This window comes from Pelophylax lessonae (genome assembly GCF_965119305.1).
Source record: "Pelophylax lessonae genome assembly, chromosome: 1".
Taxonomy (NCBI): Eukaryota; Metazoa; Chordata; class Amphibia; order Anura; family Ranidae; genus Pelophylax; species Pelophylax lessonae.
The window spans coordinates 805,278,009-805,294,318 of NC_138768.1; the positions used below are offsets into that span (position 1 = coordinate 805,278,009).

General features: G+C 44.9%; 1 protein-coding gene across 1 annotated transcript in view; it reads right to left on the reverse strand.

The window, feature by feature from the left end:
* GRK4 (G protein-coupled receptor kinase 4) overlaps nt 1-16,310 on the reverse strand; it is a 379,913-nt gene that overhangs the window by 33,200 nt on the left and 330,403 nt on the right. Inside the window, exons 7-8 of the mRNA XM_082256443.1 lie at nt 2,554-2,617; nt 973-1,113 (exon numbers count right to left, since the gene is read on the reverse strand). Coding sequence (XP_082112569.1) covers nt 973-1,113; nt 2,554-2,617 — 205 coding nt within the window. The remainder of the gene's footprint in view (nt 1-972; nt 1,114-2,553; nt 2,618-16,310) is intronic.

The window sequence follows — 16,310 nt, forward strand, 5'->3', positions numbered from 1 at the left end:
CCCCCAGCCCTGGTCCCTACAGAGGTATGGACCTTCTGTTATGGGGCTGGAGAAAGTAAACATTGTACTATGAGTGTGTTGATGTCACTGCACTTGTATCGGCATGATCTGTGAGTCCATCTGCTGTGGTGGTGATGGGAATTGTAGTCTTTCCATTCACAGATCCCAGCAAAGAAATGACACCAGTGTGTGGGTGGACTAATGCAAGGCCACGCTAAAGCACTCCATGATTCAGCTTAACAGTAAGTGTAGAGGATTGGGGGGGGGGGGAGTGGGGGGAGAGGGGAGGGAAAGTCACAAAGTTACCTTTTACACCCCAAATATGATTGTAAAATGAAATATATTCTAAAAAGTGGAGTATGCCTTTAACGTTCCAAAATCAAATATATAAGATGACCAGGGCAACACAAATGTTTCCAGAAAAGTGCTAATGCTTAACTCCAAGCAAAAAATTAAATTGCTTTGCATTAACCAAAATGTCTTTGCAAACCTGGCTAAGGGTAATAGTGACATCACTGTGCTGTACATAGCCTGTGCTAAGAGCAGAGCCGTGGGAGGGGCCCAGCAGGCTCCACCCTTACATGGTGCCTGTATAAAATATAGGAGGGGGCAGATACAAGACCAGTCTCCCTGCACAAGGAGAGGGAGCAGCAGTAGCAGTCTTTATTATCCATGCAGCTGCTGCATCCCAACTGACATAAATGGGACATCTATGCATCCCCATTTTGTCAAACACTGCCCTCACATGGGTGTATGCCGTAGTATGCCCATGTGAACAAGGCCTAACCATACACGTGCTGCTTGCATTTAGACAATCTTTGTTTTTCCTGAAGTTCAGCTTTAAACAGAGAGATGGACAAAAAGATGAAGAAGAGAAAGTCCTGGTATTTTATACAAATCAAATAATTACATTTACAGCTGTACATAAGCACACTTTTTGACTTTTTAGACAAGAAAAACGGTTATACTTACTACAAATTGACTATTCACTTTTTCTAAAATCTGTTTTTCATTTAATGCCATAGATTCTCCTTTCCGCTTTTTTATCCTTTTCTTCTCCAGCTTTTTGCAGGCGTACATTTTCCCAGTGGCTCGTACTTGGCATGCGCACACCTGGCAGAACAGCAACAATGTGGATCAGTCGGGCCAGCGCGGCCAAGTGAAAACGAGTGGGCAGATTCAAGAAGTCAAAATGAATTAAAGTGTATGTAAACCCGAAAAAAATATTTTTAGTCCATAAAGCATAGAAGGTGTTTTGTTATATCTGTTTGATAAGTACAAATAAAAAAAGACAAAAATCCTAGTTGACCATTCTAGAAATAAAGTAATACAGTGCTGTCCTGGACATTGTTATCAGTCTACCTCTGAACTATAGAACAGCCTGCTACTATGTTATGGAAAAAAGAAGAGAATGGGGGTGCGCTGCAGTTCTAACACACTTCCTGTCCCAGGGTGACAACACTCCTAAACTCTAGTGAGTGTTGTCACCCTAGAACAGGAGATATGTTACTGGCAGCATCACCATATGAAAAAAAACATGATTACCTAAAAAAAAAAAAAACTAAAATGGTAGCCACCACATTGTGCTTGTGTTTGGATAGAATTTAACCTACAAGTCTGCTGAATGTAAGCTAAAATAAGGGCCTATTCACACTTGCGAATGAGGACATTAGCAATTACATGCGGGAGACCCAGTGGGGGTTCCTGACGATTAGCAGGCAGCTTCAGTCAAAGCAATAGGAGGCTGACAACTCCTCCAGCTAATCACGGCCGCCTGCGTGTAATCTCATGGAGCAATTACCTGCAAATGATCATCCCTGGACGCAGTGGGTTTGATTTACTAAAAAATCTGGTGCAGCTGTGCATGGTAGCCAATCAGCTTCTAACTTGTTCAATTAAGCTTTGACATAAAAAAAAAAAAAATCCTGGAAGGATGGAGTAGAAGGTTCTCAATCCATAAGCAATTACACTGCAGTATCTGCGATAAGCTTCGGGAGCTGTCAGCCTCCCATTGCTTTTAATTGTGCTGCTGGCAGACACCTGCTGAGTCTCATGCATGCAATTGCTAATGGCACCATTCGCAAGTGTGAATAGGGCCTTAAAGATGATTGGTTACTACAAGTCACTGCACTCTATACATTATTTACACAAGGCTATACATTAACATTAACAGTAGCCAATCACAAATGTCCTTCCGCTTATTACTTGCTGCACTCTTCTCATTAGGCCCCATTAACACTCCTGCGACTTGGGACTGAAAAGTCGCATGACAAGTAGTATTTCATGATTTCCAATGAGTACCATTCGTATTTGTGCCACTTCAAGCGGCAGCAATTACAAAGTAGTCCCTGCACTACTTTGGTCCGACTTTGATGTGTTTTGAAGTCCATAGACCTCAGGATTACACAGTCATATGCTCAAGTCCAGTCAAAATCGTGGCAAAATCACGGCAAAAAATTGTGACAAAACCACGCGACCTTTAGGTCGTACAACTGTGAAAGGGGCCTTACCATTACACCATAATAATGAACAAGCTTCATTCAAGGGACTCACCTCACCAAATCCACCCTTTCCAAGCACACGGTAATGTCGGAACGTGTTCTTGGTGACCGGTTGCCTAAAACATAGAAGTATTATATTACATTTCCTGTATAAATATTTCCAATTTATCTTGTAGCTAATTGTCTATTATTCAGTGACAGGTTCACTTTAAGTTCGGAAAAATGGGATTTTTGACTTTACCGTAAAATCCATTTTTCTGATGTTCATTGACGGACACAGCTCCTGCTCTTTATAACCATTGGGTTATACTGACTCTACAGGAGTAGGACACTAGGCAGAAAAAAATCTGGCTAAGCCTATGGGCAGTCCCAGGGTGTATACTCCCTCTCTCTGCTATAGGTACTCAGTTTATTTACAAACAGTGTAAGAAGAATTACAACTCCACAGAGGTGTGGGTGCTATGTTCGTCAATGAACATCAGAGAAATGGATTTTACGGTAAGTCAAAAATCCCATTTTCTCTTCTGTTCATTAACGGACACAGCTCCTGTTCTTCATAACCATTGGGACGTCCCAAAGCAGTTTAAACATGAGGGGTGGAAACAGCAAAAAAATTCCCAAGGCTAAACAGCAGCCAACCAGGCAACAAGAGCTCAACCAAAACAACAGGAGCTCACCTGAAAGAACAATACACCCTCAAAGAGGATCAGGTCCTCTAAACAGCAGCATACAAAACCTTGCAGCCAAAAGAAGCACCCGCAGATGCCAACACATTCACTTTATAAAACGTTGTGAAAGTGTGCACCGATGACCAGGTGGCCGCCTTGCAAACCTGCGTCACTGACGCCTGATGACGGGAGGCCCAGGAGGCATTAAGCGCCTGAGTAGAGTGCGCCTTGATAGAGAAAGGAGGAACCTGACCCCTGATGGAATAGACCTGAATAACCGTCTGTCTGATCCATCTGGAAATGCTCGCAGAGGAAGCGGACAATCCTTATCAAGGCCCATTTGTGAGCACAAATAGTAAGTCTTGGGACATAGGGAAGGCAACATAATGTCTTCATTCAAATGAAAATCAGAGAAAACCTTTGAGGGGAACGATGGACAGGGGCGAAGAATCACCTTATCTCTGTGAATCACCAGGTAAGGTGAATGACAGGATAACGCTGCCAGTTCTGACACCCTGTGCGCAGAGGTAATTGCCACCAAAAAAAGACACCTTCTGAGCCAGCGTAAGCAAGGGAATCTCCTGAAGATTCTCAAAGGGAGGCTTCTGGAAGACAGAAAGCACCAAATTGATGTCCCAAGGGGGCAACGGAGACCGCACTGAAGGAGGCAAATGTCAGACACCCTGAAGAAAGGTACGCACCAGGGAGTGTGTGGCCAAGGGTCGGTGGAAGAAGACCGCCAAAGCTGACATCTGGCCCTTGATGGTACGCAAGGCCAATTTCTGTTAAACACCCCGTTGAAGGAAGGTCAAGATCCGAGCCACCGGGAAGGAGCGAGGATGAACTTCAAGAGACTCACACCATGCAATGTACGTTTTCCACCTACGATGGTAGATCTTCCTAGAAGTAGATATCCTAGATTTTAACAGCGTAGGAATCACAGACTTAGATAAATCTCTAATCCTTCAGCATCTGGCGTTCAACAGCCAAGCCGTCAAAGCCAGTGACTGTAAAGCAAGATGGAGGACAGCAGATCCTCCCTGAGAGGAAGTTGGCGACCAGCAGCACCAGATCAGCACACCAAGCCCAGCGAGGTCAGTTTGGAGCCATTAAGATGACAGGAATCCTTTCTGCCTCGATCCTGCATAGAAGTCTTGGCAAAAGCTTGAGAGGAGGGAAGGCATAAATCAGATGATACGGACCCCATGGGGCCACCAGCGCATCTGTGGCATCTGCCAGGGGATCTTGTGATCGAGTCACAAACATCTACACCTTTCTGTTGAGCCAAGACGCCACTAGATCCACCTTTGGGATGCCCCACCAGAGACACAAGTTATGAAACACCTCCGGGGTGAAGGAACCATGCCCCTTGGTCCAACACCTGATGACTGAGGTAATCCCCCCTGCCAGTTTTCCACCCTGGGAATGCGTACAGCGGAGAGGGCTGGAATGAATGTTTACCGAGGACGCCTCCCCAGCCAGACAGGCTGGCATCCGTGGTGATCACTGTCCAATACAAGGGGAGGAAGGATTTTCCCAGACGAAGCGCCGGAGAACGAAGCCACCATATCAGGGACTCCTTTGTTCCCCAGCTCAGCACGATCAGATTGTCCAGAGACTGCAGAATCGTGTCCCATTTGGCCAGAATCTCCCTTTGCAGGGACCTCGTATGGAACTGTGCAAATGGAACTGCCTCAAAAGGTAGACGCCATTAGGCCCAGCCCCCCCGCGTGCAAGTCTGGAGGGATGACCATCTGCTGGACAGCAGGAGATGAATTACAGCCTGCAATTTCTGGAGTTTGTCCAGAGGAAGGAGCACTCTGGCCAAGGCTGAGTCAGACCCAGACAGTCCAGCTTTGTAAACGGAACCAGAGCAGACGTCTGAAAATTCAGAATCCAGCCGAACGCCTCCAGAGTTCGTATGGTGAATTCCAGGTTGTCCACTAGAGCAGTCAGAGACTCCCCTTGCAGAAGGAGGTCATCCAAGTAGCCTAGTACCACGATCCCCCCATTGGCGTAACAAAGCTTGCACTGGGGCTAACACTTTTTTGAGTACCCAAAGAGCAGAGGCGAGACCAAAGGGTAACGCCACAAACTGATAATGCTCCTCTTCCACGGCAAAGCAGAGGAAGCGCTGGTGACTGGCACATTTTGGAATGTGAAGGTAAGCATCCTTGATGTCGATAGAGGCGATAAATTCCCCCTGACGCAGGGATGCCACCACCATGCGAATGGACTCCATTCTGAACTTCTGCACCCACACAAAGCTGTTCAGCACCTTGAGGTCCAGGATTGGACGCACCTTGCCTTCTTACCTGGTTAACTGTAAACAGGTTTAAGTAAAAAAAAATGAAATTTTTTTCCGAAGTCAGAATAATCACCCCTTGAAAAGAACTTTGCCGGGGGACACGAGCGAAACTTGCTCTTGTAACTGGACCGAATGACTTTGTGGACCCACTTGTCTTGTACCAGGGAAGTCCATGGGTCCGGGAACCAGCAAAGACATCCCCCCACCCCTAATATGGGTGAGGGCGCACCTTCATGCTGAAGGAGCCATGTCTGCGGGCCTGGAGAAGCCCGCTCTTCGCTTGCCAGGCCAGGTTCATTTGGATCCTCGAGGAGGCCCTGAAAGAGTTTAAGCCCTTGTCAGTTAACCCTAGGGATGAAAAAACTTCTTATGAGCCAAGTAGGGCTGACGTCTACGACGAGGTTCCTTATCCTTAGTAGCCTGCGGAAAAAGGGTACTCTTTCCCCTGTGAGACCTTTAATGATGTCATCCAGGGTAGCTCCAAACAGGCAATCTCCTTAAAAGGGAAGATCAGTCAAGGCCTTTTAAGAAGTCTGAACCACAGACCAGCATTTGAGCCAAAAGACACGCCGAAGGACCACTGCCCAAACAGAGAGTCGAGCCACTAGGGGAGCTGCATCCAAAGAGGCATCACAGATAAACTGCAGCCCCTGGACCAGCTAATCCGCCAGCTCAGCAAAGGTAGGGGGGAGTTGTTCTCCCTCCAGGTCAAGGTGTAAAAGCTTAGTCCACTATGTCCGTTTGCGACATCAGGGCAATAGTGAATACCGGACTCAGTGCCGAACCAGCCATAGTGTACATATTGCAGGCCACAGCCTCCGCCTTCCTGTCAGCTGGATCCTTAAAGGCTGGGGACTCTTCAACCAGAATCATGGTTGCCTTGTTCAATCTGGAAACCAGAGGGTCCACCACTGGTGAAACAGTCCACTTCTTAATAAGGGACTCCTCATAGGGGTAACGCCTAGAAAATCGCTTAGGGACCCTAAGGGGACTCTTTGGTCGTCCTCACTCTTTAGCGACAATTTTGGCAAAATAGGCGGGGAAAGGAAACACCTTTGCCGCTCTGGATGGCTTGTGAGTGCCAAAGGGAACCTGCGCCTCCATCGCAGCTGCATCCTCCATCTTCAAGGTCTCATGCACAGATAAAATCAGTGCTTCCATCATCGCCTTTCGTGCGTGGTTGCAGATGTCATCCTCACTATCAGAGGATTCCGGGCGCATGGTTGCAGATCCAGCAAAGTGACCCATGTCCGCGGCGGCCGAATCAGATTCAGGATCTGATGAGACAGATGAGGCAGGGGAAGGCAGGTGGTGCTTTTTGCTAGCCTTTCGCCCGAAAGCCACCTCCACCCGGGACACAAAGAACTCCAGGACCGCCATCAGTGCATCGATGGATGGCTAGGACCCGGAGGGCCCCGCAGCCTCAGAGAGGGGATCAGGTGGGAGATGTGCTCTAAAGACTCCATGAGCCACCAGGGGGACCCCACAAAAAGTGTACAACACTGCAAAGGAAAAACCCCCACCACGCTGACAGCCCCACCCGGTCACCAGGCTCAAGCACCTAGCGATCCCCAGCAGAGAGGGAGAGAACCCCACCAGAAACAGGCACCTGCAGCCACCAGGATAATCTGAACTCCAAGTGTGGCGATCAGGAAGTGAAAAGATCCAGCAGTCAGCACCAGGGGATGAGGAGGGGCTCCCGCCGCCGAAAACGCCACACAGGGTTTCACACACAGGGCCGCCACTGTTTTCAGTGGCAAAGCACAGCAAAATGGCCCCCGGACTACAAAAACATGGCAGCTGTGCATAGAAACACACAGGCCACAGCAAAATGGCGACCCCGCGCGCCACCATTAGGCCTCCAGGGACCAAGAAGGGATCTCTAGGCCTCAAGGACAGGCCCAGGCAGGACAGGGAGCCCTGGCAGGAGCACCCAACAGGTACAACCCCCCCCCCACACAGCTGATCGGTCGCCGGTGGCGCACCCCCGGCCCCCATTGCTAGCATAGTGGCCTGCCCCCACCCCAGGAGGTGGATCAGACCACCCACACATCCCCAGCATATGTGGAGGGGAGTGGGGTGGTAGGATGGGGGACAGATGAAAGGGGGGGTGCCTAATGGGAAGGAGGGGAACCCGGGGGTCCGACCATCCCCATCCCATAGAGGGGCCCACGTCCACCCCAAAAGCCTCCAGAGGGAGAGGGGGGACAGCTACTCACCAATCCAGAAAGCAGGTGGGCACCGCTCCAGAGAGAACCCCTCGTCATCTAAATGGGGAGCTGTCGGCCAGGAGGAACACTGCGAACAGGCCGAGACCTGGTCGTATGCGTCCTCGTGAGGCGTTTAACTCACAGGCCGGCCACCATCCAAGTGTGGTGATCAAGAAGTGAAAAGATCCAGGACTCAGCACCAGGGGATGAGGAGGACTCCCACCACCAGAAATTCTGCCCACAGAGCTCCACTCTCATGGCCGCTGCTATTTTCAATGGAAAACCACCTCAAAATGCCCACCGGACTACACAAACATGGCCGCCGCGCATACAAACACAGATGCTATAGCAAAATGGTGGCCCTGCATGCCGCCATGAGGCCTCTAGTGACACAGGAGGGATCCCTAGGCCTCAAAGACAGGCCCAGGCAGGACGGGGGACGGGGGGGGCCCTGGCAGGAGCCCCCACCAGGTACAACCCCCCCACACAACCAATCATCCAGTCTCTGGCACACCACCCCCTGGCCCCCCATCACTGGCATAGCACCCTGCCCCCATCCCAGGAGGTGGACCAAACCACCCATACAGCCCCAGCATATGTGGAGGGGAGGTAGGGGGGGTAGGATGGGGGCAGATGAAAGGGGGGTGCCTAATGGGAAGGAGAGGAACCCTGGGGTCCAACCATCCCAAAGAGGGGCCCGCGTCCACCGCAAAACCCTCCAGGGGGAGAGGGGGGACAGCTACTCACCAAACCAGAAACCAGGTGGGCACCGCTCCAGACAGAACCCCTCGCCATCGAAATGGGGAGCTGTTGGCTAGGAGGAATGCTGCCACTCAGGCCGGGACCTGATCGTATGGGACCTCACAAGGTGTTTAACTTGCAGGCCAGCCACCATCCAGTGGGGCTATGTCACGGCCGACCTAGTGTGGAGCTGAGGTCTGTGCGTGCTCACTGGCCAGACTGGGGTGACAACTGGATCTAGATTATCCAGTCCGTTGCCCAGTCCAGCAGCTGATTGTAGATTTCACAAGAGAAACCAGGAGAAAAAAAGTTCTATCTAGAAAACATTTGCCAGGACCAGAGATCCCAGCAAGGAGCTAGGTCCTTACTCCCGACTAGGCAGAAGAAAAAAAAAAAAAAACGGAGTACCTATAGCAGAGAGGAAGTATACCCCCTGGGACTGCCCATAGGCGTAGCCAGATTCTTTTTCTGCCTCGTGTCCTACTCCTGTAGGGGGCAGTATAACCCAGTGGTTATGAAGATCAGGAGCTGTGTCCGTCAATGAACGAAAGAGAAACATTTGTATTTCTTGTATCAATAGTATCAGCACTCCTCTTACATAAACCAGCTTGTGCTTTGGATTTAATAGACCGCTAACAGCAATTAGCAGTAAGGCAGCCAGAGTTTATCCCATTGTTCTAGTGGTCCACTGGCGTCCATTAATATCATTAAATCGGATGCCAAACACAATAAACAGCAGCTTCCTCTCACATCACAAAAGCAAATATACCGTGAACAATTGTGAAATACTGGGAGTCAGTGCAGACTGACAGCAACACTTGGAGGTAACAACTGAATTCTGGGAGCAAGTTTCATGCTTCGTCCGCTCTGTACAAGGCAACGTTCACACTGACACTCCTGTGTTTAACTTTTTTAAATATGACACTATCTGGGGAGTATAACTTTTATGCCTCCCAGATCACTTTTTTCCTGCGTTTAGATATTCCTGCCTTAACTGCTGCGGGAGCATTTAACAAATCATTTTAGGCCTGATTAGGTGCTCAAATATTACTTAAATTTTTGACACTTTTTTTTTTATTTGTAATCACATAAGGGATAAAAAGTCCCCTATGTAATTTTTTTTTTCCAGTGACAGGTTCCATAAATGAGGCATCAGTGGGCCTTGAAGGGGGGGGGGGGGCATTGCCAGGGTGTGCATTTTACAGCCACCAGATAGCTTATGTGGCCCTGGTGCAGTATGGAACTACCAGACAATGGGGTTGATTTACTAAAGCTGGAGAGAGCAAAATCTGGCTATGGTAGCCAATCAGCTTCTATCTTCAGCTTGTTAAATTAAGAAAATTGAGAAAGCAATTTCTGGAAGCTAATTGGTTTCTATGCACAGCTGCACTAGATTTTGCACTCTCCAGATTTAGTAAATCAATCCCATTGTGTTTAGGATTTCAGGTAATGTTATATAGGATTTCCAAAAAACATTTCAGTTAAGAGGAATGCTTGTGGTTTGATCTCAGACAATTAAGGAGAAAGGAAAACAAACTTAATATACGGTAGGTTTCTTGGCCCAGTTATAAGAGGTAAATGGCATTGCTGATATTGTTAATATTAAAAGGGAGGAAGGAATTTGAAATAAATTGGGTGGAACAGCTCTAAAAATATTTAACAATTACAAGACCTAACAATCTCTGCACAAATCCTTCAACAGCATTCACCTTATCAGGAACAGAAGGGGGGCACTTGCCTCAATGGAACTCCAAGTCTGCAGAGAAAAGGTGCGTCACTTATGGTGCTAAGTGACAAGAACATGTTTGGATAATAAAGAATCAAAAAAAAAAAAACCCCTGCTAATTCTGTTATAGAATTAATTCACTACGGACAGTATATGGAGGCCGCTGCTACGGTCCTCCTGAAAATGCTAGCTGCCCTACCTTTATGATGATCCATTGACTTCAAAAGCTTCTGGATCAGTGACCTAAACCAATATGCAGATCAGTAGTTCTGACTTTTTGTATATGCATGCTTATTCTTGGTCAGAGAGCATTGAAGCCAGAGATAGCTAGGTAAAAAGCATTTTCAGAAGGAAGTTGCCAGTTTCCATGCTTTTCTTGGGTAGTTTAATTTAAATATGTTTGCTTGCTTGCTAGATGCCAATGGAACAGTTGATAAATTACAAACAAGGCAATCTGGGCTCTTCCCTAATTCTGTGTTGCAGTAAAATGCATGTTACAGGCGGTCCCCGGGTTACAAAGAAGATAGGGTCTGTAGTTTTGTTCTTTGGTTAAACTTGTTTCTAAGTCGGAACAGGTACAAGGCACAGGTATAAGTGTAGCTCCAGCCAAAAAATTTTTTTTTACGTTTTTTGGATAGCACAGGGAAGGGTTAAAGCCCCTTGTTTTGCTATCTGTGCCCCTATTCAGACTTCACCTCACTTTCTGTCCCTATGACAATTGGATTTTAAAAAGTTTGGGTTGTTAGGAAAACAAGGCTTCAGTGGGGACCCCCTTTCCCATGATAACTCCCACATGAGTAAATTTCTCTTCATAGGGGTAGAATTACTTTTACATCCTGTTGCTTCCTCTGTTTGTAAATCGAATGTTTGTAACCCGGGGACTGCCTGTACTGTAATGCATGATTCTGTGTATGATGTGGCACCATTCATTGTGAATTAAATGGACTACTTTATAGTGCACCTGTGCCAAGGCTATGGAGATTAAACTCTACACTTTTTCAGTTCCTAACAAGCAGTAAAACGGCTTTATAACAAACCCTCACTGGTCTCTCTGGCTGCTTGTCATGTGAACAAATTCATTCTTGAAGATCTTAAAGCTCCATTCACACCTGTGCGTATTGTTTTCAGGCGTTTTTATGGGTGATTTTCAGGCATTTTTCAGGCATTGACATCTAACAAAAATGCTTGTAATCTGCCAAAAAAGAAGCATGTACTTTTTTGAGCTTCAGGCATTTTGCTTCAGACTTCAGAGATGAGCGTTTTACAAACTGAAAAACACTCAGGTGTGAACAGGGCCTAAAAGATCACAACAAAGACCCTGATTTCAGTGCCTTCTTCTTGAGCTTTGAAAATTAATGTCAGAGGTGAACAAGGGCTTGGTTTATTAAAGTACTTTTACTGCTTGTTCAGAATACATAAATACTGTACTGTGTGCGATCCTGGAAAGGTTCATGCAATGTAACACACATTAATGCAAGGTACTACAGTAGTATGTTTCTGTGTGCTATTTCAACCACTGCATTATAAAAGACAGCACATATACAAATAGTGCCTAGATATATAGCCATTAGTTGCTGAGAGCTTGGTTACCCAGTCACAAGTTACCAAGAGCCCGATTACCTACCTATGAGTTTCTGAGAGCCTGCTTACCTGGCTATGAGCTTGTGAGAGCCTAGTTATTTGGCTATGAGTTGCTGAGAGCCTGGTGTACCTGGCTATTACTGTCTGAGAACCTGGTTACTTGATTATGAGTTGCTGATACCCTGGCAACTTTGCTATGAATTTCTGAGAGCCTGATTTTTTGGCTATGTACAGTGCCTTGCGAAAGTATTCGGCCCCCTTGAACTTTGCGAACTTTTGCCACATTTCAGGCTTCAAACATAGATATAAAACTGTAATTTTTTGTGAAGAATCAACAACAAGTGGGACACAATCATGAAGTGGAACTAAATTTATTGGATATTTCAAACTTTGTTAACAAATAAAAAACTGAAAAATTGGGCGTGCAAAAATATTCAGCCCCTTTACTTTCAGTGCAGCAAACTCTCTCCAGAAGTTCAGTGAGGATCTCTGAATGATCCAATGTTGACCTAAATAACTAATGATGATAAATAGAATCCACCTGTGTGTAATCAAGTCTCTGTATAAATGCACCTGCACTGTGATAGTCTCAGAGGTCCGTTTAAAGCGCAGAGAGCATCATGAAGACCAAGGAACACACCAGGCAGGTCCGAGATACTGTTGTGGAGAAGTTTAAAGCCGGATTTAGATACAAAAAGATTTCCCAAGCTTTAAACATCCCAAGGAGCACTGTGCAAACTATAATATTGAAATGGGAGTATCAGACCACTGCAAATCTAAGAATACCTGGCCCTCCCTCTAAACTTTCAGCTCATACAAGGAGAAGACTGATCAGAGATGCAGCCAAGAGGCCCATGATCACTCTGGATGAACTGCAGAGATCTACAGCTGAGGTGGGAGACTCTGTCCATAGGACAACAATCAGTCGTATACTGCACACATCTGGCCTTTATGGAAGAGTGGCAAGAAGAAAGCCATTTCTTAAACATATCCAGAAAATGTTTCGTTTAAAGTTTGCCACAAGCCACCTGGGAGACACACCAAACATGTGGAATAAGGTGCTCTGGTCAGATGAAACCAAAATCAAACTTTTTGGCAACAATGCAAAACGTTATGTTTGGCGTAAAAGCAACACAGCTCATCACCCTGAACACACCATCCCCACTGTCAAACATGGTGGTGGCAGCATCATGGTTTGGGCCTGCTTTTCTTCAGCAGGGACAGGGAAGATGATTAAAATTGATGGGAAGATGGATGGAGCCAAATACAGGACCATTCTGAAAGAAAACTTGATGGAGTCTGCAAAAGATCTGAGACTGGGACGGAGATTTGTCTTCCAACAAGACAATGATCCAAAACATAAAGCAAAATCTACAATGGAATGGTTCACAAATAAACATATCCAGGTGTTAGAATGGCCAAGTCAAAGTCCAGACCTGAATCCAATCGAGAATCTGTGGAAAGAACTGAAAACTGCTGTTCACAAACGCTCTCCATCCAACCTCACTGAGAGACATACCCCAAGCGACTTACAGCTGTAATCGCAGCAAAAGGTGGCGCTACAAAGTATTAACTTAAGGGGGGCTGAATAATTTTGCACGCCCGATTTTTCAGTTTTTTATTTGTTAAAAAAGTTTGAAATATCCAATAAATTTCGTTCCACTTCATGATTGTGTCCCACTTGTTGTTGATTCTTCACAAAAAATTACAGTTTTATATCTTTATGTTTGAAGCCTGAAATGTGGCAAAAGGTTGCAAAGTTCAAGGGGGCCGAATACTTTCGCAAGGCACTGTATTTTGGAGAGCCAGCTTACTTGGCTGTGAATTTCTGAGAGCCTGCTTTTTTGGCTTTGAGTTTCTGAGTGCCAGGTTACTTGGCTATGAGTTTTTTGAGGACCTGCTTACTTGGCTATGAGTTGAGTGCCTTGTTACTTGGCTATGAGTTGAGAGCCTTGTTACTTGGCAAGGAGTTAAGTGCCTTGTTACTTGGCTATGAGTTGAGTGTCTGTTTACTTGGCAATCAGTTTATGGTTACCTGCTTACTTGGCTATGAGTTGAGTGACTTGTTACTTGGCTATGAGTGGAGTGCCTTGTTTACTTGGCTATGAGTTGAGTGCCTTGTTACTTGGCTATGAGTTTATGAGAGCCTGCTTACTTGGCTGTTTATGAGAGCCTGCTTACTTGGCTATGAGTTTATTAGAGCCTGCTTACTTGGCTATGAGTTTATTAGAGCCTGATTACTTGACTATAAGTTGAGTGCTATAGGTTTACGAGAGCCTGTTTACATGGCTGAGTTAAGTGCCTTGTTACTTGGCTATGAGTGGCTGGCAAAGTGCTTACCGAATTACAAAAAGCTGCTGCCATTGCAACTTTGAAAAAAAGATGGTTACAGACATGGGTATACCAAATATGTAACATTATGGTAAAACAAATGTTTTTCAAGATTCTTACATTTATTGCTAGATACTGGAGAGTTGTACTTGTTTATTTTACTACTAGGGTACTCTAATGGTGATATCTCAAACACAGAAATCCTTGCTATGTTTGCCTACTGTAAAAATAAGTGTACTTTACACCTAAGCGGATGCGCGCAGGATAAAAGTTGATCTAATGAATTATATATGGAGTGATTAGTGCCCAGGTGATAAAAAATTATTTAAGTAAAATATATATGTGAACCTATCTGTGGTTAACACTAATGATATAAAAAAATATATAGTGTAAAAAATATTGTAGAAAATATATATATATTGTAAAAAATATATTATTCGACAGTGTTTTTATGAGCTGCTTGTCCAAACAAATATATAGTTGAAAATTAATAAATTTGGTGGGGACCACGCTCAAATAATTATGTAAATAAATTATAAATTATATAAATGTATCTGATTCTACAATATATAACATAATGAAATTCATAAAAGTATCTCCAATGTATAAAAAGTGAATCGATATATAAATCATTAAATTAATTAATAAATAAATAACCAATAAATATATTCAAAGCATCTTTAAGTGATAGTGAGAGTCCAAAGTGACTTTAAATAATATTATATTGCAAAAGTGTCCAATTGCTGCAAAAACTGCTCTTAGTGCTTGATCTGAATGGGGAGTGGATAGCAGTAAAAACAATGTTCACTCAGTAGAAATTCAGTGGGAATGTGCTACTCCCTTCAACCTCCACTGCATGCACAGCCCACTTACCAGATGACCCCTTGGGGTCAGGCGACAATATGATCTCCCGCTGAGGTATCCCGCTGTGGTTCCCTCAGTAGAGAGCGCGGTTTCAGGGGTACAGATAGCCTTTGAAAATCTTTAGAAGTCTCCTCAAGGGTCTACTCATTTGTTAGCAGGTATTTAGATTCCTGGCATATGCGGATAAAACGTAGGGAGGCTTATAGTGTAATAATTCCATACATCTTTATTATAAATAGATAACTTACATTTAAATTTGAAGAAAGCCGGCCGGAGGATTGGAACGCTGTTCACGCGGCTTCTAATGGCGTCATACACACACTGACGAAATGCGTCGGGTCCCGTGATACACCACTACGTCACTTCCGGTCTGTGACACGCATTTGGAACATGGAACTGCGTTCCGATCCTCGGGCCAGCTTTCTTCCATTTTAAATGTAAGTTATCTATTTATAATAAAGATGTATGGAATTATTACACTATAAGCCTCCCTACTCAAATGAGTATTCCCTTGAGGAGACTTTAAAAGATTTTCAAAGGCTATCTGTACCCCTGAAATCGCGCTCTCTACTGAGGGAACCACAGCGGGAGATCATATTGTCGCCTGACCCCATGGGGTCATCTGGTAAGTGGGCTGTGCATGCGGTGGAGGTGGAAGGAGTAGCACATTCCCACTGAATTTCTACTGAGTGAACGTTGTTTTTACAGCTATCCACTTACCATTCAGGTCAAGCACTAAGAGCACTTTTGCAGCAATTGGACACTTTTGCAATATAATATTATTTAAAGTCACTTTGGACTCTCACTATTACTTAAAGATGTTTTGAATATATTTATTGGTTATTTATGTATTTATTAATTAATTTAATGATTTATATATCGATTCACTTTTTACACATTGGAGATACTTTTATGACCTTACTTATGTTATATATTGGAGAATCATATAATCAGATACATTTATATAATTTATTACCATTACGCATTTATTTATTTACACAATTATCTGAGAGCGGTCCCCACCAAATTTATTTATGTTTGCCTACTGCAACCATTATAAGAGGACCTTTGCATTTCAATAGAGTTTTAATTTTTTTAAATTATACAGAAAGTTCCAGAAGAACTGAAACTCCATGGCAGACATGAGAGTCAGGCACATCTACAAATCACTGCAGGTGCCCTAAAATGACAATAGTAAATTGGGAAATGTAGGCACCTGGATGTATGATGTCTGCTAAAGGCATCTGAATCCACACAAAATGGCAAAACTACTGCGTAGGCTTATTTTTGTAATTTTTGCTAATAAGTTTGTTTTGTGTTTCCTCTGACTGGCTTTGTGTGAAAAGCAGGAAGCGGAGTGTGTGCCAACTGTTTGTTCAA